The sequence below is a fragment of the Bombyx mori genome, chromosome 19, assembly GCF_030269925.1.
Source record: "Bombyx mori chromosome 19, ASM3026992v2".
NCBI classification, from domain to species: domain Eukaryota; kingdom Metazoa; phylum Arthropoda; class Insecta; order Lepidoptera; family Bombycidae; genus Bombyx; species Bombyx mori.
The window spans coordinates 160,299-183,764 of record NC_085125.1 but is presented as its reverse complement, the minus strand read 5'-3'; the positions used below and the strand labels follow the sequence as shown (position 1 = coordinate 183,764).

Sequence of the window (23,466 nt, the reverse complement as noted above, 5' to 3'; positions counted from 1 at the left end):
GTCGCTCATGGACGTCAGCAATGCCAGGGGCAGAGCCAAGCCGCTGCCTACCATAAAATATAATAATATAAGCATTATATATAAGCATTTCTTACATATAGTATATAAGCATTTCTTTAGCTACATTGAATATAGCAAATTATAGCTTTGATGCTGAAGGCGCGATGGCTACTGCGATACTGTGGATTTCGCGACACTAATTTTTTAACGAAATTACTTTCGCATATATCGAAACTACTTTCGTGAAACTGAGTTCAACATGCATGACACTAATTTCGTAATGTAAACTCCGCATTATACCGGTCACTCACATTCGCACGAATACGCAAACCCGCAAGTGTAGGACGGCGTTTGCGAATGATTATGCAAAGTTTTCGCTGCATTCGCAGTTTTCCAAGCTGTGTCGGTTTTTTAATGGACATCAAAGCGCGCGAACCGCGATCATTCGTGTAGTCTCCCACACATTCGTGTGACCAGTTGCGCCAACGATTGCGAAGGTAACGGACGTTTCACCATTTTCATAGTTCGTGACATTTACTATATAGCGTACCTTCATTATGGATTGGAACAGCACCAAGGTGATGAAGTTCATTGAACTCCTGCAAAATGAATTGACCATATGGGACCCTCAAAAGAAATCTCATAAAAACAGAATGGCCGTTAATGACGCCTGGGAAAGAATTAAAAACTATCTTTCTTTGCAATGTTCTATTGGCGAATTAAAAAAGAAGAGAAATTCGTGAGACATTCGCAAACAACTGTAGGAGGAAGCGCAAACGGGTTCGCAAATTAAGTACCGAACCCATTTGCACAGCCGCTAAGTTTGCGAATGAACGTTTGACGGCCACTCACATGCGCGCAAACATTCAATACATTGTACGAATGTTTGCGCGCATGTGAGTGGCCGGCATAAGTGTAGTGCACACTCACATGACCCGTAAAAAAAATAGAAAACTAGGTACCGACTTTTTGGCGGGAACGCGAGTTTGTTTTATTTTGTCTATTTAGTGTTTCTTCAGGTTTAAATGTGTAATAACGGTGGTTATTAACTGTTTAATATCTGTGAAAGTGCAAAAATGTGGGAAAATGAAACAAAGCCGCTGAACGTAACTTCTCGGGATCCTCCAAAAAGTCCACTGAAAAAATCTCAGTAGATGACCACCATTTCATTGAGATTATATTTCATCCCATCATATCATCTCATTTCTTTTAATTTCATCCCAGTTGATTAGGGTTTCAAATTAATCATCTTCATTTAATTTCATTTCACTCCATATTATCATTTTTCATAAAAATAAGAATATAAATTACTAGCGACCTGCCCTCGCTTCGCTTCGGAAACATTAAAACACACATGAAACCAAAAAAAAAAAATTAAAAAAAAAAAAAAAAAGTAGCCTATGTTCATCAGGGACAATGTCGGCTTTTAATGGAAAAAAAATTTTTCAAATCGGTCCAGTAGTTTCGGAGCCTATTCGAAACAAACAAACAAACAAATCTTTCCTCTTTATAATATTATTATATTATAGTATAGATAATAAGATATAACTTAAAGGTCTTAGTTACCCGGTCATAAAATCCCTTAGAAAAAAAAACTAGGTACCTATCAAAAGCCACCGTTCATCACTTCTTTTCTAATTCTTATCGGCGAGCAGTGCGTGCGAGGTGAATATTATTTTGTTTTTTGCTGAAATACTGATGTTAAACTTAGTGGAAAAGTGATAAATAACGTTTGGTGTTAATAATTTCGATAACGGTGATCAAAATTTACCGATGAAACAGGATTTGACACACAATCTTAACCTAAACTGCCTTTCAGTAGATCATGGCGTTAAATTATTTACGTTTATGAATGGACAATAAGGCGAAAGTAGTGCCCCAATTAATGACTCCCAAGCGTACTCAACTCTAGAATTATGACTTCTAATTCTAGATATTTACGTTTGCAGCAATTAGTGGCAACAACCTGTCTAACATAAGTATCTGGTATTTACAGTTTTCCTTCGTCAATATAACGTTATGAATTTGTTCCGTAATTTAGCTCGCCAAGATGGTGAACAACAGAGTACCGTCGGTATTTTCAAAGACGTACGTGACACCTCGTCGTCCTTTTGAAAAGGCACGTCTTGACCAAGAGTTGAAGATCATCGGAGAGTACGGTCTCCGCAACAAGCGTGAAGTATGGCGCGTCAAATACACGCTCGCTCGTATCCGTAAGGCTGCTCGTGAGCTCCTCACCCTCGAGGAGAAGGACCCCAAGAGATTGTTCGAAGGTACTTAAACCAATTATTTCATCAATGGATACAGCCAATTACCATGCAATTGTAGCTTCTCAAGACTTCGTCTCTTGGTACGCGTGGCGGCATTCACATCGCTTTAGTAACTAACTTTGACCAGTTCAGCTGTGTTCGCACATCTAGGACGGAAAAAACTTAAACATGATGAAAATTGTTCTGGCAACCTCTTATCAGATTACTCTTGGTGACCATAAATTCACTGATACATTCTCAACATTAGCATAATAAGTTTTTTCGAAACAAAATATGATTTTACTGAAACATCTAGGTAATGCCCTTCTACGTCGTCTGGTTCGTATTGGAGTACTGGATGAAAAACAGATGAAACTCGATTATGTGCTTGGTCTGAAGATTGAGGACTTCTTGGAGCGTCGTCTGCAGACGCAGGTGTTCAAAGCTGGCCTGGCGAAGTCCATCCATCATGCCAGAATTTTGATCCGGCAAAGGCATATTCGGTAAGATTTTCAAAAGTAGCATACCATTAATAATCTGCACCTTCTCAGTATCTCATAACATGGTAAAGAAATAGTAAATTGTAAATTTGTAAAAGCAACACTGCAAAAAGCGATTAGTAATTGACATGGAGGCCTGAATAAAACTTACTGACATTTGGCATAACAATTTATATATGTACTTAGTGTGTATATGTATCATGTTTAAATTTTTGATTGTACAAACATGAAATTTAAACTAATGCAGGTGAGATAACAGTGGCGCTCTAATTGCTGCTGCCTGAATCTGTTTTGTTCATATAGACCACTTGAACTTCAACTTTGTTGAATTCAATGTCTTGAAACAATTTGTGTTCTCATAATATGAGGCGTTTGTCTGATAATAATGTAAGTAAAAATTTTTTTATTACATTTCTGGGAGAACCATTTTACAACATTCTTAGTGTTACTTAAATACCATAGCACATAAACATCACATCTGATGTGGAAGTCTCAATTGCACAGTATAACTTTACCGGTATTTAACTGGAATGCATGACTGCTTTAAGGGAGATCCATATCTGAGTGAAGACATTCTCATTTTTATTGAATGAAATGTTTGAAATTAAAGCCATGTAATTAATAGTATAGCTGATGATAACTTTTGGTTACAAAAAGCTAATCTATCATAATAAGTAAGCCAATCAATGAAAACAAAATTTTAATAGTTAACTAATTTCATGTTTATAATTATGTTAAACTTGTTGGATAATGTGATCATGTTCTGCTCTGTGCATTAGGCGTACCATCTCAATATGTACCAAAATTGTAAACTCTGATATTTTAGCCATTGGGATTATTTATAGAATTAGTGTACTTCAATTAGTTTCTGTAAAACACGTCTAAGTCAATTAGTTAAATTGAAATATCAATTAATTTAAAACAGCAAGTAATTTGAATGTTCAGATGATAAGTTCAGTAGTTGCTTAAAACTTTTACATAGTGCACTATTTGAGCAAATGTTCAGTGCTGAATATCTTGCCACATTATTTTAGATTCTGAAAGGTCATACACATTTAGATGTCTCCCATCTGATTAAGATGAGCTATAAAAGTTCTATTTTACCTAATAACCTTTCCCATATTTTTATTAGTACCTAATTGCATCATTGCAAGCAATCCAATCCAAGCAATCCACCATAGATTGCTTACAATTCTTTTTAAGAAATAAATAATCTTTGAAACAGCAATTCTTGAATGTTTAAGGTTTCTGATTGTAATGCATTTGTTTCCAGTGTCCGCAAGCAAGTTGTGAACATCCCATCATTTATTGTGCGCCTGGACTCTGGCAAGCACATTGACTTCTCTCTGAAATCTCCATTCGGTGGAGGTCGTCCTGGACGTGTCAAGAGGAAGAACCTCCGCAAGGGACAGGGTGGCGGAGCCGCCAATGATGAAGAGGAAGATTAATAAGACAATAAATATATATAATTATTAAATTTGTTTTATTATTCAGAGCTAGTTAAGAGGCTGTAGGTCCATCAGTGCCCTACGTGGCGCATGAAGTAGTTATGTCGATTTCTCTTACTAAGCACCTGGCTTGCCTAACTGCCTTTTTTGTTTGTAATGTACTTTGTCTATTAATAGATTCATTCTCAGTATTTTGGGATTCGTCTAGACTACTAGTCTAGTAGTCTCTGGGAAAGACTAGTACTAGATATCCTGGTGCTTTAGTCAGAAGTTCGAAGAGAGAAATCCCACGTGTAATTAGCATAGGTAGTAGCTTACATGGCAGAAGCGTAAGGGCCGAGTCACACCGGGATGGCAGCGGTCGGCGCCGATGCCAGCGGCACCCGGCGGCGTCGCGCGGCCTCCAGACTGCACGCGCCTAGTCTCCTCTTGACTAGTTTAGTTTTTTCATTCGGCAATGATCGTATAATAAAAATGAAACCCGCAAAATTATAATTTGTGTAATTACTGGTTGTAGGACCTCTTGAGTCCGCGCGGTTAAGTACCACCGCCCTGCCTATTTCTGCCGTGAAGCAGTAATGCGTTTCGGTTTGAAGGGTGGGGCAGCCGTTGTAACTATACTTGAGACCTTAGAACTTATATCTCAAGGTGGGTGGCGCATTTACGTTATGGATGTCTATGGGCTCCAGTAACCACTTAACACCTGGTGGGCTGTGAGCTCACAGCTTATATAAGCAATAAAAAAAAACGTGGCTTTGGAGTGAACGTGATGGAATTGGTTATTTATTATATATAACCGCGATGCCGCGAGTGGCCTTGTGTCGCCGCGGGCAAAAACACCGACAAGACGCACGTGGCGGCGGCTGCTCGCTTCACCGCGGTTTCTTTTAAGTATATAGATAAAGTTTAAAATTATTTCACACTGAAAGTGCTCGCCGCGACGCTGCCGGTCGCTGCCATTCCGGTGTGACTCGACCCTTATGGATTATTTGTGAACTCGCACGCTTCTAGTCCCGAGTGCTTCAGCCGTATACCAGTTTCGCATTTCGGTTTGGAGTGAGACAGATTTCATAAATATCTGCAATGGAGACTGTCTCACGTCTCATGGTGACTTCTCAAATATATTAAGTGTACAATCTATGGGGTGACTGCAACTAGTTAACAGTAGTCAACGGCGGTAGGAAGACACCGTCGGACGTCGAACGCTATCAAAAGACCGCGATAACTTTGCTTAAACCTTGTTTTTTCGTAAACCTTAAGTTTAAAAGCTTTAATTTTGAAAGAAGCAATGTCTTGTAGCACAAGTAATAAGTTAGTCATTCGTTTCGTCTAAAACATCAAGCACGATTTATGTAATCGAGTGGAACTGAATTAGGTAGGTACATAAAAAGTCAATGGTCAAACTTGGCCAAAAGTGTTCTTAAATTTGTGTAGGCTACTCTTAAAACTCGTCAACAGATAATGTCAATCAAACCACTTTAAAGTGTTCAATTTTATAATGCCTGTTATTTGATAACTATTATACCATACGCTGACTCTTACTTTAATAATAAAAAATCACAAGTGAACGACACGGACGTAGTATTAGCTGCGAACAAGACTTAATTAGAATGATTCCGGTGTCTAGCGAGAACGGTAGAGCACAGGCTCCGTGTGCTTAGTGTGAGTTATTGTTCTCGATAGCGTAAAAGTTAATTCAAAGTATGCAATCGGAATAACGCCCCTAGCGGCAAACGTTCCAACTCCTTACAATTTTAAGTTAACTTTTACGCTATTGAGAAAGTTAAAAAACTCGCACTAAGTACATCGGTAGATAAACCCACTGAGTTTCTCGCTGGATCTTCCGCGTAGGTCGCAATTCTGATCTGATAATAGATTATACGAAGCCTTGTCCTAGGGCTAGTATTAGCGAATTCTTTCAGGTTCAGCCCGTGAGCTCACCTGCCCTTCCCCGGGGAAGTTTGAATAGCCTCTTATGCTTTTTTTATTTATTGCTTAGATGGGTGGACGAGCTTGCAGCCCGCCTGGTGTTAAGTGGTTACTGGAGCCCATAGACATCTACAACGTAAATGCGCCACCCACCCTGAGATATAAGTTCTAACGTCTCAGTATAGTTACAACGGGTGCCCCACCCTTCAAACCGAAACGCATTACTGCTTCACGGCAGAAATAGGTAGGGTGGTGGTACCTACCCGTGCGGTGCTTCCAGTAATTAGGTAGAGGAAAAATCGAGCATGGGCAGTTAGGCGCCTTTCATATTAAGTATAATCTATGCGCCTTACCTATTCTGTTCATCGAGGTTCACTGAATTTGGCCCCACTTTTTTTTTTTCGGGGTTTTTATTTTATTTTTAATTATTCGTTCGTTAATGTCCGAATGTAAAAATTGTTTTTTCGCCTTTTATTTATTTATAATTAATTAAACAAATGATCACCCTTAAGTCGACCCCCCTTACTAGATATCATTATTTTTATCGCTTAGATTAATTAATTTTGATCAATTATCGTTTGTTCGACGACTATTGGTGATTGTTCGATCATAAAAACAATTAAATTCCCAATTATTAATTATTTTATATCTAATAAACAAACCATCACCTCACGCCTTGCGCATGCGCCGGTTTTGTCAGTCAGCTGGCAATGGCCGTATTTACTAGCGTTTTGTTAACAAGTGCGTTTATACTGTCTAATTATTTCTTATGTAGATCAAAAATTAAACATAAAAAACTCCGTGAGGCTGCAATTGAGTGCTAGATGACACATACTCTTGTTGTTTTTAAATAAAATTTTGTTTATAGAGATATATATACTAAGTTTATTCTTCCATATTAAATGAATTTCTACTAAATGTTCCTTTAATATATTTATTGAACTTATAAATAATTATCATTTCAACAAAAACAGATTTTGTGTGACTTTTTCATTTTTTGAACTTCGTAATGAATTTAGGAATTATTAATTTTATTATAAAATACAAGTATCATAACTATCTCTTATTGCATGTTAATGTTAATGAATTTTAAAACGAAAATTGTGCTCCTTAAATATTCTTAGAATAATTAGAAATCACTGAAATTTCTATATGCTTGTTAATATTCAATATCATTAAAAATAACTGAATTTATTAAACTTTAACGACTAATTGGCCGTCTTCATTGACATTTTTTTGTTGAAGTATTGTTGAAGTTTGTTGAAGTTTTCAGTATTTTTTTGATCTACATAAGAAATAATTAGATAGTATAAACGCACTTGTTAACAAAACGCTAGTAAATACGGCAATTGCCAGCTGACTGATAAAACCGGCGCATGCGCAATGTAGGCGTGAGGTGATGGTTTGTTTATTAGATATAAAATAATTAATAATTGGGAATTTAATTATTTTTATGATCGAACAATCACCAATAGTCGTCAAACAAACGATAATTAATCAAAATTAATTAATCTGAGCGATAAAAATTAAGATATCTAGTAAGAGGGGCCGACTTCAGGGTGATCACTTGTTTAATTAATTATAAATAAATAAAAGACGAACAAACAATTTTTACATTCGAACATTACCGAACAAACGACGAAAAAATAATAAAAATAAAAAAATCCGAAAATCAAAAAAAATGGGGGCCAAATTCCGTGAGCCGTTCATCGAGGCGTTAAAATTTTCAGTCAATCTGGTGGCAGGTTATTAGTTTATTTTTATTGCACAGTTATAAGGCGGCCCTGCGACACATGAGTTATTTATTAAATCGTGTGATTTTAATGATTACTTTGAAAGATATGACGATACACCAGGTGGGCCGTGACCCGTGAGCTCGTTGACACCTCTACGCAAACATTAATCAGATTTATCTATGCGAGTGTGCAACCGACACAGTCCCTGCTCCGACCCGGAGCCTCCAGACTCCAGAGAAATGTGGAGCGGTCTTGTGGTTATGTTAGCAGTTCAGTGCTTGTGAAGATAATTAGAAATTAATAGTTTTAATGTTTTTTAATAAATATTATATTAGATATAATTAAGGTTTGTACAAATGAATGGCGTGTGTGCAGCGCAGTCTAAGCCCAGTTCCTAATGACGTTATAATAACGTTACTTGCCACGTCTGAAACTTAAAAACAAAAACAAGTGTGCGACGCGACGTCGGCCTTGGCTCAGTCGCCGCCGCCGCGGAGCTGCACGCCAGCTGTTATAACAAAAAGCTGGTCTTGGTTATTCATATTTTGTTATCGATCGCTTCCTTCTCGGCGTCAGCGAGCCCAGTGTCTCGCAAAGTGGCTGCGAGGCGGGTCGCTGCTTCGGCCTCGTGGATCTGTTCGATGCAGAGCTCTATGATGCGCTGCAAGCCTCGAGCGGTTTGTTCCGACGAGTACACATTAGTGTCCGGGACGTGGACAAACAATGTACGGCTATTATCCACGGACAGCGATGTGTAGTAGATGTACTCACACAAATATCTAAAATTAAAAAGATTTAATTTAAGTAGGCCGTCGACATAGTCGGTTTGAAAAAGTCATGACTACCACCGATTCGGAATGCAGTTCACAGCTGAGAATGTGGGTTACTACTAACGTTTTGTACATTGATATCATGGAAATTAATGCTCAGAAGCCCTCCTCGAGACCTCAAATCGTATTATTAATTGAACTGAATTAGTGTAGAGAATAACTTGTAAGTTGCAAAAGAGTGATCTGTACCATGGTTCGTTGGTCGCAAAACTACGCTGTTGTAGTTCACAGTTAATATGTCAGTTGAAGTTGTGGTTGCGGGAACAGGTTACCTACGCTTGGTTAAATTACATAAATATTAAGACTAAGTGTATTAACTAATTATATTATTTCAGTTAGGTATATGGGATTGTGGAACGGGTAGAGTAAAATCACGGGATGATGGTAAAACAAGCTAAAATTGTGAATACCGTGATGAAACGGTAACGTTGTTGAAGCGGCTAACAGTGAAACAGTGCTAACACTGTTTTAATGCATATTCCTTTAAAAATAAAGAACCTACAACTCTTGCATAAAATATATCACATTGTTTTTGCGCGGCACATTATGGGAGGTCAGGCCGCGTCCGCGGGGGGCATTTGTTGGCCACTCCGACGTCTACTACCAGAACAGTAACATCTGAAACACAATCACTGATAACGAGCCCTTGATTAGACAAACGGGCTTATGAAAATATTTAGAAATCGAACAAATTCATAATACTGTAATTGATTTATTTAAGAATTGCAAAATTGCCTATGAAAATTGAATGATCGCTTCGTGGGTCTAGAGTAGTAGTTAGCGCTCCTCAAAACTGCATGACGAGATCAAGATTCGGTTTGCAAATACAGAATCTAACATCTGTTTATCTTGGGCTGTAGGGGCTGGGCAAACTGTTACCTGACGCTTTGACCCAAAGGATCTGTTGTGTCATTCTGCTGTTGTGTACTCTTGATTTCCAAACAGCACCCGCAGTAGCACTGCAAGTGTCGGAGACTATAAACATATTGGTAACCACTGTTCAATGTTCATTCTTTTTTTTTATTGCTTAGACAGGTGAATGAGTGAATAAACATATTGGCATTCATCTTGAGACGTGAGTTTCAAGTATCAGTTATATAGTACCATGGTCGCCTCATCCTTTAAACTGGAACATATTACTACTTCATGGCAGAAATAGACAAGGTGCTGGTAATTATATACTATTATTATGTAATTGAAGAATTACCTGCCAGCATCTTTGGAGCTCACAGCCCTGGTGGAGTCTTCAGGGCTTGCATCATTGAATTCCTTACATATTCTTTCAACATTAAGCTTAGTATGGATCCTGACTGCTCCGTCTGCTGTACAGACATGATTAGCAGGACATTTGTCAAAATAATCCAAACGTTGATAGCCTTTCTTATGTGCTTGAACCTCTAGAGTCAGTTCATTAGCTATACTGGACACCCCCACATGGATCATTAGCTGCAAACATACTATTCATCAATATTACTACATCATACTATCTGTTTTTTTTTGTATAACAAACATTGTTAAGTTAATCTACTTTTATCTCTTCATTTCATTCTGTTGTATTATTCTTATTTGAGATATGCAATAAAACTTGTAAGATTACTCTAAATAAGAAAAAAATGTTTGGTCATAAAAAAGTATCATATTAAAATTTGTTAAACATTTTAAAAGAGGTTCCTCAAAGCTTGCGGTAAAGTAGGTGCTACGCTACAGAAAAGTTACACAGGTTCTCAAAGAGTATTTGTCTGAGAGTTAATATTCAACATTTTTTAATTAGGCATAACTAAATGAAAGTAACAGAAAGCCATCAACAAAGATAATGTATCTTTGTTGCAGGAGAGCAGATCTCTGTCCACCAAGTGTAGATAGTTAGGTAGGAGGTAACTACAAAGAGGATACTGATGCTGTAGCTGCAGCTGCAGGAACGCTCACCACAGCCCTAATTAATAGGATCGACCAGAGCATTATCATTTGTTTTTATTGCAGTACACATCAAATGGCACAGAGCATTGTTAACACAACTTTATTAATTCTAAGTAATTCTGTATTTTTTACTCAATGTGATCAGAAGATCACAACGATTATTTGTCACCAAAACAAAAAAACATGTTTTAATAAAAAAATGGAATTGCATTTAATTTACCTTAGGGGTGTGTGTCTCCCACAGCGCAGGTACAAACTCATCCACGTTTTCATAAGTTACTGGTATTTCAATCAAAACAAGCTCGCACCTGTGTTTATTTTCTATTTCTTGTTTATCTAAAAGTTTCACGGCTTCCCAACTTGCGTTCACTGGATGATTAGCAAACGGGCCGAAACCAGTTACCATTATTATGGGTTTAAATAAAAAATCTAAGTCATTAGACATTTTTTAAATTTATTTGCAGATTTGAGAATTGAGTGAGCTCAATCTTGTTTGTGTTATAATCAAAGAATAGAATAAGTAGTGCTTATAATTTAATCTTAGCCTTAAACTTAATTTTCATTACTAGTAGGTTGAATTTGCTACATTTCAAAACACTAACAGTGATAAGTAGGTGCTATTTTACTTGGTCAGCTGATACATTATTTTAATGTTGGTAATGGAAAAACCATAGATTAGTAGAACAATCAAAGAGAGTTAAGTTCAATGAAGTAGGAAACCTATGGAAATGAAACGTCATCCAAAATTTCGTGCCCAATGAAGTAGGAAACCTATGGAAATGAAACGTCAACCAAAATTTCGTGCCACTGTGACGTCATCTGGCCACAAAACATGGCGGCTTTAGTGCTGTACAAAAGATTTCAATGTTATCAGGTTTTATCGATAAACGTTCTTGGCTCATTTTATTTTAAATATTGTTGAGTATTATTTATTTGTAGAATTTATACTTTAATGGGAAGTAAGTAGGTATATTGTTATGTGCAAATATGATATGATTTAGATGGGTGAAATCTAAGACAAGTTCGTCCTTCGAATTTGCCAAGTAAACGATATGATGATTTTTAAAAGTTGCTACACTGATTTTATAAAGTTGTCGTTTGTCGCAAAACATAAAGATATGGCGTAGTTCAAAGCCATCAGCCCATTTCTAGTATGCTAAATGTTATCGTATTTTGAGTACGTGTTTTTCTTAGACTATAACAATCTATTTTAATTGTTTTGCTGACTCTAAAGTCCGTAACATACTACCGCAGCGCACCCAAGGAAGGTGCGCCGCACCATTTGAATCACTTTCGCTTGAGAGTGATTCAAATTTTAAACTTATCAAGGGACCGCGTGAAAAAAAAAACACCTACAGAACATTTATTCATTAATTACAAACGTCATTCCTTGTGACTTCCGCTCTAAAATCACTTAATTATTAAATATTTAACAAATTTACAATAGTGTTTTACTCACTGCGGAATAAAACTATTTCATTTAAATAGTTCCGAAGAGATTTTGTCGGTAGCCTTTTTCCCGAAATATCTAAACAGAATGTCTAAATATGTTTTGATGACATATTTTAAAGTGGTATTTATGATTAGTGTCATGATCAATAGATTCCGACCGAAAAATGGATTTTTCGGATGAGGGCTCCATAATGAATTTAAATACATATAGATAATAGTTTTAGGGCATCGACTTTCTTGAGATCCTATAAAATACGTTTTAATTATTATTTTTGTATGTTTTAAGCATGATAAATTATGAAATTTTATATAATTAATCATATTAAATCGATATCAAAGTCAATAAATAATGTACAGCCCAAAACAGACGGCCGAACTGACGTGACAATGACATTTGGCGCGCTAAACATGGCGGATTTTCGGCCTCATTAGACGGAGACGGAGATATTTACGTATATTCATGTTTCATTTTATGTACGCACTGAAATACTGTTATATTGTTTTCCTGCGAGTTAAAGTGCTGAGTAAGAACGAGATAGATATATGTTTATGTATGTGCCTTCAAAATGGGTGCTATTTATATAAGCAATTGTACGTATAGAACAATATGTCGTGTCCCTACTATATAGGTCTATGTTCGTGCCACTGTGACGTCATCTGGCCACAAAACATGGCGGCTTTAGTGCTGTTACAAAAGATTTCAATGTTATCAGGTTTTATCGATAAACGTTCTTGGCTCATTTTATTTTAAATATTGTTGAGTATTATTTATTTGTAGAATTTATACTTTAATGGGAAGTAATTATATTGTTATGTGCAAATATGATATGATTTAGATGGGTGAAATCTAAGACAAGTTCGTCCTTCGAATTTGCCAAGTAAACGATATGATGATTTTTAAAAGTTGCTACACTGATTTTATAAAGTTGTCGTTTGTTGCAAAACAAAAAGATATGGCGTAGTTCAAAGCCATCAGCCCATTTCTAGCATGCTAAATGTTATCGTATTTTGAGTACGTGTTTTTCTTAGACTATAACAATCTATTTTAATTGTTTTGCTGACTCTAAAGTCCGTAACATACTACCGCAGCGCACCCCAAGGAAGGTGCGCCGCACCATTTGAATCACTTTCGCTTGAGAGTGATTCAAATTTTAAACTTATCAAGGGACCGCGTGAAAAAAAAAACACCTACAGAACCTTTATTCATTAATTACAAACGTCATTCCTTGTGACTTCCTCTCTAAAATCACTTAATTATTAAATATTTAACAAATTTACAATAGTGTTTTACTCACTGCGGAATAAAACTATTTTATTTAAATAGTTCCGAAGAGATTTTGTCGGTAGCCTTTTTCCCGAAATATCTAAACAGAATGTCTAAATATGTTTTGGTGACATATTTTAAAGTGGTATTTATGATTAGTGTCATGATCAATAGATTCCGACCGAAAAATGGATTTTTCGGATGAGGGCTCCATAATGAATTTAAATACATATAGATAATAGTTTTAGGGCATCGACTTTCTTGAGATCCTATAAAATACGTTTTAATTATTATTTTTGTATGTTTTAAGCATGATAAATTATGAAATTTTATATAATCAATCATATTAAATCGATATCAAAGTCAATAAATAATGTACAACCCAAAACAGACGGCTGAACTGACGTAACAATGACATTTGGCGCGCTAAACATGGCGGATTTTCGGCCTCATTAGACGGAGACGGAGATATTTACGTATATTCATGTTTCATTTTATGTACGCACTGAAATACTGTTATATTGTTTTCCTGCGAGTTAAAGTGCTGAGTAAGAACGAGATAGATATATGTTTATGTGTGTGCCTTCAAAATGGGTGCTATTTATATAAGCAATTGTACGTATAGAACAATATGTCGTGTCCCTATTATATAGGTCTATGGTTAAGTTATAGATTGGGAAAGCTCAATGATGTCAGTGTAAAACTTGTAGCCTGATAAAAATAGTAAAAAATATAAATAAAACTTGTAGCCAATACCGTCTTTACCATAAGGGCACACAGGGCCCATTCTCAGGGGCCCCGAAGGGCCGGCAATTTGGTTACCAATTGTAGTCGAGAGCGGTCATTTTCGCAACTTAAGAGAATAAAAAATGAATTGCGAACAACAATGTTACAAGAACGGCTGAGTAATTTGTCAATTATGGGCATAGAAAGTGATATCCTTCAAAAAATTTACTTTAAAGATATAATGGAATATTTCGCTCAACAGAAATCCCGAAAGAAACCATTATCGTAATCGTAACCAAAAAACCAGCAGCATTCTAATTTAATATTATTATATCATACTGTATTTGATTACCTATAGTAAATGGTCATACACAGTAAAAAAATGTTTAAGGTGGGTGGCGCATTTACGTTCTAGATGTCCATGAGCTCCAGTAACCACTTAACACCAGGTGGGCTGTGAGCTCGTCCACCTAACTAAGCAATAATAATAATAAAAAAATTATAATTCGCTTTTTTTACTTTCCAAAAGGGCCTCAAATTCTTGTGTGCCCAAGGGCCCCAGCCTAGCTTAAGACGTCCCTGCTTGTAGCCTGTAACTGGCAGCCTATGAGGCTTTTCCAGATACGCTCTGACGGGCAGGTGAGCTCAGGAGCTCAACCTGAGAGAATTTGATAACACTAGCCTTGACAAGAGAGTAGGGCTTCGCAGAATCTACCACCGGATCGGAATCGCGGCCAACTGTGAAGAGCCGGCAAGAACCTCAGTGGACTGTGTCTATGGGTTAGTTCCCTCGTTGTAATCAACGAGGACAGTGACCGGTGCTTAAGGGTCCTAAAAGCACAGAGAAAATCCAGAGGATCCGACAAGACATGTCGGGCGACGGCGCGGCGGCGGCTTTGTGTTGCCTCATCGTGGTCGGTTAAGTAAATTTTGTGGGTTAAGCATCGACTTCATCTAAACATCTTAATCTATAAAATAAAGTTTTGATTGAACACATTTGTACTCAACAATCAATCCATTATTCTACTAGAACATGTCGGCGTTATGCCAGGCTTTTCACACGTAAGATTGATTACAACTAAAATACAATATAATTCTATAAAAAGCTAACATTTCGTGAATACTACAAAAAGCACTATGTTATTTTTTACACAATTAGCCATTTTGTAATGGTTTTAGCAATTACAGCTTCTTATATACAAACAAATGGAATTACTGCGAAACAATTCATGAAATGAAGCATAAAAGTCAAAATGTTAATATTCATTTATTTTGTAACCTATGCTGATAGCCTTTAGATGCTATTTCAGCGTCACCCTAACGTGTATGTAGGTGAGCTTACGGGGCTCAAACCAGAAGTGTTCCTAACACTGGCCCTAGCAAGAGCAGTGCTTCGCAGAATCTATCAACGGATCGGAAACGCAACCCACTAAGAAGATCCGGCGAGAAACTCAGTGGGCCGTGTTTATGGGTTTATTGACTCGTAGAGTCCTTCGTCGCAAGCGACGGGTTCGGCGAGGACTGTGATTCGGTACTTGAGGTACCTAAAAGCACCGTTAATGGATCGAGAGGATCCGTAATGACGTTGAGGGAGTGCATATAGAGTCCCTTCTTTATTTCGCCTGGTCGTGTTTTATGTAATTATTAACACCACAGTTGGAACAATATAAATTTTATTGTTGTAGCGGCATAAAGTAATTACATTAAATTAGTTATTTAACACATTATAAATTATTTTTATTTTTTTCATATTTGGCGGTAAAAAGGTATCGTGTCACAGACTATATCCTTTTTCCCACATCTCGTGCGTTCCGGCTTACGCATAATAAAACGCCACAACGTGTTTAGCGCGACGTGTTTAGCGCGACGTCGACTGTTTACTATTCTGTCCACAGGATCGGGTATGAAAATATTCAGAATAAATATTATAGTGAATCTGATCGTGGCATGTATTTATTTTAGTTATTAAATATTTTTTTAATTAATTTATTACATACATACATATAGGTCTACCGGAATTTGATGGCAAAAAAAAGTCGCTATCTGTCAAAACTGAAATTTCGTGGAATTGTTTTTGGTTTGGCTTCAAATTTCCTTTAAAAAGTGGTGAAAATGTCGAAGAAACCTCTTCGATCGCAAGCAAGAAGTATTGTTTTAAATGTTTATCTATCTATCTATCTATCTCTTAGGTTTATGGCGAAAAAGAATACTCGATGAACAAGGTGCAGAACAAACACAATCATCGATATTGAGCCATGTGCAAGCGTTGACTGGTTAGTAGGAATGACACGTCTTGATACTTTGGTTTATTGCAGTTTCGTTTATATTATGTAAACTAAACTTTGGTTTATTTCAGGTGTTTCTAATACTACCATAACACGAATTGTTGCCTAAGGCAGATCTAACAGAGGCGTATTTAGTACGCCCGGTCAAAAGAGGAAAGGTGGCAAAAATACTGCGTTTTCTTCGCCTTCCTCTTCTGATGAAGACTTTTATGGATGTGCAGTATTTGGAACCATTTTCAAGCTCTGATAGCCTATAATTAATTAATTCATGAACAGAGTAATTGGAGTTTTCATCTAAATTTCGAATCCCACATTCGCCACAGTAAGATTTTCAAACATTATCCTTCATCATTGCATACATTCTTATATTTGCATGTATCATACACAGAATCAGCCGCTATAAGAAAAAAAAAGTATCAAAACGTTTTACTCCAATTTTTCCAGTATTGCTAGCGTCAATTTCTTTTTTCCCTTTTTGCCATCAGGTCCTGGTAGACCTATACATACTAACATACGTCTGAACCTAATAAAAGCGTATTATACGTTAATAATAATTAAATAATAACATAGACTTACCTAAACTATAAATCATGTTTTAAGCGTCATTATTGCCAATAATGGTGGTTTGCACCCATAAACACTATCTGCGCTATTGAACTTAAATTAAATGTGTAATAATAATGACTAGTTGAACATTTAGGCTCTGTGAAAATCACTACGCATGCATTCTTTGCTTTTTCCATAGGTTCCCTGAAATATTAGTAATTGTCATCCTATTACTGGGATAAAATTTTACTTCATTTGTTTTTAAATCTTCTCATTTAATCTCATACTTTAATTAATTTCACAAAGATCATCTTCATTTCACTTAAATTTACTTTCCATTAGAAAACTATTTTATTAGTTAGACTCGATGCTGGCAACAACAAAGACCAATTATCATATTAAAAAAAAAGTAGTGAATACTTGTGAAACCATAACAATACAGTTGAATGAAGTTAGCCCCTCAAAAAAATTTTTTTTTCCTATTTTATACTTATTTTCTATTAATTCGTTTGTTCATCATTTGTTCATGATTGTTCACTGTTAATAATTGTTTGTTCTGCATTTATTTATTTAAAAATATACCTACAAGTTAGCCCCTCTAATGCAATTTTTAATATTTTTTCATCCTTAATGACTCGTAAATATTCATTTTCGATTGTTCTTATATAAAACAAGTTTGTTCTCTTTCGAAATTAGTAGTTTTTTGTTTAATTTACTATTTTTATTAGTTGAATAAATGTATGCAAAATATGTGTATTGCGCATGCGTCAACTATAATGCCTAAACTTTCTACGCGGTTTTAATCGTGAAAAAAAAAACAAATATAAATCCTGAAGGAGCAATTAATTTTTTTTTAGATTTTTCAATTAACTTTAAGTACTTGAAAAAAAATTTTTTAAGTGACGTACTCGCTTTCGAGGCCTTGCGCGCAACCTAACAATGGCGCGCGGCGGGCTATTATCAGCGTTAAATTAAAATTATAAATAATGGAGCTACAGTTCCGGGAGTTGGAACTTTTTTTTACTAAATTTCCTCCTCTTTAAGGATCTTTTTTTCAAATTTCGAAAATATTTATAGTTTACGGACAATAAGCAATAAACGAAACGCTATTTTTTTAAGGTGTTTAATTGTTAATAACTTTTGGAATTTTTTATGTGCTAATTAAATTTTTTAGCACAATGGTCTAGACATTATTCCGAATCGAATGAGCTAAACCACATAATTTTAGCAGTAGTATGTCGAATTAACACCATTTTTAACTTGTCGACTAGACTAAATTGAATGTCGATGTTCTGACCAACGGAAATCGATTCATTTGCTTTTAATCGATTCAAAATCTGTGTTTTCAGGTCAATCGATTTTGCGAGTAATTGATCAAGCCCTATTCCTAAAGTTTTTTTAAAGGTATTTTATGACCTGGTAAATAGGACGTTTAAGTCATGTCTCATTTTAATGTATATCCTTATTTTTATGGCAAATGATTACGGAGTGAAATGACATGAAATGAAGATGATTAATTTGAGACATTAATTAGCTGCGATGAAATTAAATGAGATGATTTTTTTTTATTGCCCTTGTAGGCAGACGAGCATACGGCCCACCTGATGGTGAGTGGTTACCGTCGCCCATGGACTTCAGCAATTCCAGGGGCAGAGCCAAGCCACTGCCTACCGCTTAATACTCTCCACAAGCCTCGTTTGAAGAAGGACATGTCATAGCGCTCGGGAAACACCGTGGAGGGGAGCTCATTCCATAGCCGGATGGTACGTGGCAAAAAAGACCTCTGGAAACGCACTGTGGATGACCGCAGTGGCTCCAGGTAGTATGGATGAACTCTACTCCGGTGACGGGCGGTGCGATGGTAAAAACGAGATGCCGGTATCATCTCGAACAATTCCTCAGAGCACTCCCCATGGAACATACGGTAGCACTCCCCATGGAACATACGGAACACACGATATGGGATGACATATGTAATCTCAGTAAAATGGTGGTCATTTACTGAGATTTTTTCAGTGAACTTTTTGGAAGATCCCGAGAAGTTACGTTCAGCGGCTTTGTTTCATTTTCCCACATTTTTGCACTTTAACAGATATTAAAAAAGTTAATAAATCACCTTTATTACACATTTAAACCTGAAGAAACACTAAATAGACAAAATAAAACAAATCACACAACTTCACTCCTCGCGTTCCCGCCAAAAAGTCCCTCCCTAAATTTTTTTAAGTGATTTTATGACCTGGTAACTAAGACCTTTAAGTCATGCCTTATTTTAATTTATATTCTTATTTTTATGAAAAATGATATTAAGGAGTGAAATGAAATGAAAAGGATTAATTTGACACGTTAATCAACTGGGATGAAATTAAATGAAATGAGATGATATGGAATGAAATATAATCTTAGTAAAATGGTGGTCATTTACTAAGATTTTTTCAGTGGATTTTTTGGAGGATCCCGAGAAGTTGCGTCCAGCGGCTTTGTTTCATTTTCCCACATTTGTGCACTTTCACAGATATTAAACAGTTAATAAACCAACGTCATTACACATTTAAACCCGAAGAAACACTAAATAGACAAAATAAAACAAATCACACAACTTCACTCCTCGCGTTCCCGCCAAAAAGTCCCCTCCCTCCCTAAAATTAGTGTTAAAGACATAGATTATACACTTATTAGTCAAAGAGTAAAATATTCTGAAGGAAAGTAATATCTAAGCGATCTTTACAACGGTGCTTATTGTTCTATGGATATTAAACTGTGTGTAAAAAAGTGCTTTTTAATGTTACAATAATTTGTTGTAGTATACTACATACTAATATTATATTAAAGTTTAATTTAGATTAACATTACCTAAAATCACGAGGTGTTTACTCTTTCGAATTAGGTTATGTTAGTGAGTCTTTTTTATTCAAAAATTTTGAAATCAGAATGGCCGAGAAAGATTCAAATAGTAATTGTCGTATAGTATCATTAGCGTGGCCATGTGTCAAAAAGAAAGTGGAATGCGTAGGGTCAGCATTCCTCAGATATTATAATATTAAATGTCACGGCGATGATCCATCCTTTACCGAGTCCAAATCTCACGAGAAGGCGGAGGAGATAGTCTTCGATGACGATGTGGAGTACTTGCGAAGCCTCGACCCTAAGGAGTGGAAGTCACAGGATCACTATGCGGTACTTGGTATGAAGGAACTTAGATATGAAGCTACTGATGACGACATTAAACGCGCTTACCGGCAAAAGGTTTTGAAACATCATCCCGACAAGCGTAAGGCGCAGGGCGAGGACATCAGGAGTGACGATGATTACTTTACATGTATCACTAAAGCATATGAAATCCTCGGGACACCAGTCAAACGTAGGTCTTATGATTCAGTTGACCACACTGTGGATGATACCATCCCCTCAACGGCTGAGATTAAGAAAGAAGGATTTTTCGAAGTATTTTCTAAACATTTTGAATCAAATGCTAGGTGGTCAGAAAAAAAGAATGTTCCATTACTTGGTGATGAGAACAGCTCTCGGGAACAGGTAGAAAGGTTTTATGCATTTTGGTATGAGTTTGAATCGTGGAGAGAATTCTCGTATCTTGATGAGGAAGAGAAGGAGAAGGGGGCTGATAGAGAGGAAAGAAGATGGATAGAGAAGCAGAATAAAGCTGCTAGAGCTAAACTAAAGAAAGAAGAGATGGCAAGGTTGAGGAGTTTGGTAGATCTGGCTTATACTTACGATCCTAGAATACAGAGGTTTAAGCAAGAGGACAAGGATAAAAAACTGGCTGCCAAAAAAGCCAGACAGGTAGATATACATTAATGAGGCTTTTGAATCTATTTCAGATAAGACATTTATATTTTTATTAACATTAAATGTGTAGATGCTGCCATTAGCAGCCGCTTTGGTTAAGTGGTTACTGATGCATACCGACATCAATGCAAATGCTGTCATCCACCTTTTGGCACTGGTACATTGCACTAGGTGAGATTGTGGTAACACAACCAGTCCGCAACACAAAAATGTTATAAGTTGTTTTCTTTACAAATAAGCCAAATTAATACTAAATAAGTCTTAGTAAAGCAACATTGCTGCTAGTTAAGAATTTTAATAAATAAAATAAATTTGATAAATATGAATACAAAGTAGATTTTTTTTTTTTTTTTTTTTTTTTTTTTTTTTTTTTTTTTTTTTTTTTTTTTTTTTTTTTTTTTTTTTTTTTTTTTTTTTTTTTTTTATTGCCCTTGTAGGCAGACGAGCATACGGCCCACCTGATGGTGAGTGGTTACCGTTGCCCATGGACTTCAGCAATGCCAGGGGCAGAACCAAGCCGCTGCCTACCGCTTAATACTCTCCACAAGCCTCGTTTGAAGAAGGACATGTCATAGCGCTCGGGAAACACCGTGGAGGGGAGCTCATTCCATAGCCGGATGGTACGTGGCAAAAAAGATCTCTGGAAACGCACTGTGGATGACCGCAGTGGCTCCAGGTAGTACGGATGAACTCTACTCCGGTGGCGGGCGGTGCGATGGTAAAAACGAGATGCCGGTATCATCTCGAACAATTCCTCAGAGCACATCATCACACACAGATTGAACATCAAATTTGATTTCAGGATGCTGTTCAGGCTAAAAAAGCAGAAGAAGAGCGTATAATGAAGGAAGCTCTCCTCGCTAAGCAAAAAGCAGAAGAGGCAGAGAGAGCACGTCTGGATGCTGCTAGAGCTGAACGAGAAATACAAAAGAAAAATTTACGCAAGGAACGAAAGGCACTTCGTGATCTTTGTAAGGCAAATAACTATTATGCCCAAGGGGAAGATCAAACTGTGACACATATGGCAGCTGTTGAGAAAATCTGTGAAGTCATGAAACTCACTGAACTTCAAGATTTTATGAAAGAACTTGGAATTAATGGTCGAATTGCTTTTGTTAAGACTGTGCAAGAAACAGAAGAAAAACTTGAAGCAGAGAGGAAAGCATTATTTGATACAAAGAAACAAGATGAGCAGAAAATAAAGAAAGATGCTGTTCTGAGGACACCTGTTGAGTGGACTGTTGAGATGACACAGATGCTCATTAAGGCTGTGAATTTATTCCCTGCTGGCACAAACCAGAGGTGGGAAGTGGTGGCAAATTTCTTGAACCAGCATTGTACATTTATTGATGACAAACGGCTATCAGCAAAAGAAGTATTAAACAAAGCTAAGGACTTACAAAGTTCAGACTTTTCAAAAAGTAGTCTAAAGAAAGCTGCCAATGAAGAGGCCTTTGACCAGTTTGAAAAAGAAAAGAAAAAAATTTCCAATCACGTAGACAATACCGGAATTTCAAAGAGCGATAAATTGGTGAATGGAACTACCACTGCTGAGATCAAGCCTGAAGAAAAACCCTGGACCAAAACAGAACAAGAATTGTTGGAACAAGCAATTAAGACGTTTCCAGTAAACACTTCAGAGCGGTGGGAGAAGATCTCTGACTGTATCCCGAATCGATCAAAAAAAGACTGCATGAAGAGATATAAAGAGTTAGTTGAATTAGTAAAAGCAAAGAAACAAGCCGCAAACTTGTCTAAATAACACTCAAATGATATTAGTTTAGTAACAAATTGAATGTCTGTAGATCAGACCATTGCCTTCATGTTGTAAAATATAAACGAGATTGTTTTATATGGAAATGATATGACAAAAAATTTAAAGACTAAAATGTAAAAGATTGTTAAATTATGAGCAAATAATTCCATTCAGGTTAAATGTACTCTACGTAACGGTGTGTTTCATTCCTCACTCACTACTCGTCCACTGTTTGACATTGCAACCGCTCATTGTGTCCTAACATAATAAGTTCCATCCTATTTCATATTTTTGTATTTATTTTTTGTTTTATGTGATGAAAATAGTTAATTTAAAATTTACATTGTTTTATTTTTTCTTTCAATTGATGACGGCGGCGAATATCGATAATCTACCTGTTTACGACCCATTTGGACTTGTAGGTACTGTCTTGAATTCATTTAATTTTATAATTATATGATGATAATTGTTTATTTCTGCCGCGAAGCATTAACGTGTTCGATTTGAAGGGAGGGCCAGCTGTGGTACTGAGACTTGGAATTCATGTTTCAAGGAGGGCGGTGGCGATTACGATTTGATATCCATGGGCTCCACTAAACACTTAGCATCAGTTGGCTGTGAGTTCGTTAAGTTTTGATGTCTATTCCAACTCTTGGCTTCAAATTTGGCTTGAAAAAATTACTTGGATCAGTTTCTTGCCCAGATGTCTCGGAGTTCTATAGTGATGTAATTAAGATTTACTGGAGGTAGGACCTCTTGAGAGTCCGCGCGGGTAGGTACCACCATCCTGCTTATTTCTGCCGTGATGCAGTAATGCGTTTCGGTTTAAAGGGTGGGGCAGCCGCTGTAACTTTTTTTTTTATTGCCCTTGTAGGCAGACGAGCATACGGCCCACCTGATGGTGAGTGGTTACCGTCGCCCATGGACTTCAGCAATGCCAGGGGCAGAGCCAAGCCGCTGCCTACCGCTAAGCCTATACTATACCTGAGACCTTAGAACTTCTGTCTCAAGGTGGGTGGCG

At 36.7% G+C, this 23,466-nt stretch overlaps 3 protein-coding genes and 2 long non-coding RNA genes across 8 annotated transcripts; 4 read left to right on the top strand and 1 right to left on the bottom strand.

Moving 5' to 3' along the window:
• Positions 1–1,620: 1,620 nt before the first annotated feature.
• On the top strand, positions 1,621–4,226 carry RpS9 (ribosomal protein S9). The gene is made up of 4 exons (NM_001043800.1): positions 1,621–1,665; positions 2,042–2,273; positions 2,566–2,752; positions 4,023–4,226. Exons 2-4 carry the CDS (start codon positions 2,051–2,053, stop codon positions 4,195–4,197), a joined length of 585 nt encoding a protein of 194 aa, NP_001037265.1. The 5' UTR covers positions 1,621–1,665; positions 2,042–2,050; the 3' UTR covers positions 4,198–4,226.
• A 2,820-nt stretch (positions 4,227–7,046) lies between these two features.
• On the bottom strand, positions 7,047–11,339 carry LOC101746384 (pyroglutamyl-peptidase 1). 3 transcript variants are annotated; one of them, XM_004926156.5, is made up of 4 exons: positions 10,830–11,054; positions 9,900–10,138; positions 9,572–9,651; positions 7,047–8,641 (listed from the first exon to the last, which is right to left on the bottom strand). In XM_004926156.5, the coding sequence occupies exons 1-4, from the start codon at positions 11,052–11,054 to the stop codon at positions 8,514–8,516; spliced, it is 672 nt and encodes a 223-aa protein (XP_004926213.1). In that variant the 3' UTR covers positions 7,047–8,513. The 3 variants fall into 3 exon arrangements, with proteins under 3 accessions (XP_004926213.1, XP_004926212.1, XP_062529827.1); XM_062673843.1 differs by lacking the exon at positions 7,047–8,641 and adding an exon at positions 9,002–9,310; XM_004926155.5 differs by lacking the exon at positions 9,572–9,651 and having other exon boundaries at positions 10,830–11,339.
• Positions 8,934–11,210, top strand: LOC110385188 (uncharacterized). The gene is made up of 2 exons (XR_002430502.2): positions 8,934–9,856; positions 10,523–11,210. It is a non-coding gene; the product is annotated as an uncharacterized LOC110385188 (long non-coding RNA).
• A 4,550-nt stretch (positions 11,340–15,889) lies between the features above and the next one.
• On the top strand, positions 15,890–18,560 carry LOC134200632 (uncharacterized). 2 transcript variants are annotated; one of them, XR_009975628.1, is made up of 3 exons: positions 15,890–15,952; positions 16,241–16,324; positions 16,408–18,560. It is a non-coding gene; the product is annotated as an uncharacterized LOC134200632 (long non-coding RNA). The 2 variants fall into 2 exon arrangements; XR_009975627.1 differs by lacking the exon at positions 15,890–15,952 and having other exon boundaries at positions 15,963–16,324.
• Positions 18,561–19,640: 1,080 nt separating this feature from the next.
• LOC101746621 (dnaJ homolog subfamily C member 2) lies at positions 19,641–22,538 on the top strand. The gene is given in 2 exon segments (NM_001309609.1): positions 19,641–20,683; positions 21,492–22,538. Coding segments are annotated over 2 exon segments (1,830 nt in total). The 5' UTR covers positions 19,641–19,813; the 3' UTR covers positions 22,452–22,538.
• The last annotated feature ends 928 nt before the right edge of the window (positions 22,539–23,466 follow it).

What these genes read in the sequence shown, in the direction of transcription:
- LOC101746384 (XM_004926155.5), bottom strand. Translation starts at nt 11,054, where the DNA reads ATGTCTAATGACTTAGATTTTTTATTTAAACCCATAATAATGGTAACT. An exon ending in GGGAGACACACACCCCTAAG is followed by an intron (nt 10,139 to 10,829) that starts GTAAATTAAATG and finishes GTATGTTTGCAG; the next exon opens with CTAATGATCCATGTGGGGGT. An exon ending in AGCTCCAAAGATGCTGGCAG is followed by an intron (nt 8,642 to 9,899) that starts GTAATTCTTCAA and finishes TTTTAATTTTAG; the next exon opens with ATATTTGTGTGAGTACATCT.
- RpS9 (NM_001043800.1), top strand. Translation starts at nt 2,051, where the DNA reads ATGGTGAACAACAGAGTACCGTCGGTATTTTCAAAGACGTACGTGACA. An exon ending in CCCCAAGAGATTGTTCGAAG is followed by an intron (nt 2,274 to 2,565) that starts GTACTTAAACCA and finishes TGAAACATCTAG; the next exon opens with GTAATGCCCTTCTACGTCGT. An exon ending in ATCCGGCAAAGGCATATTCG is followed by an intron (nt 2,753 to 4,022) that starts GTAAGATTTTCA and finishes ATTTGTTTCCAG; the next exon opens with TGTCCGCAAGCAAGTTGTGA.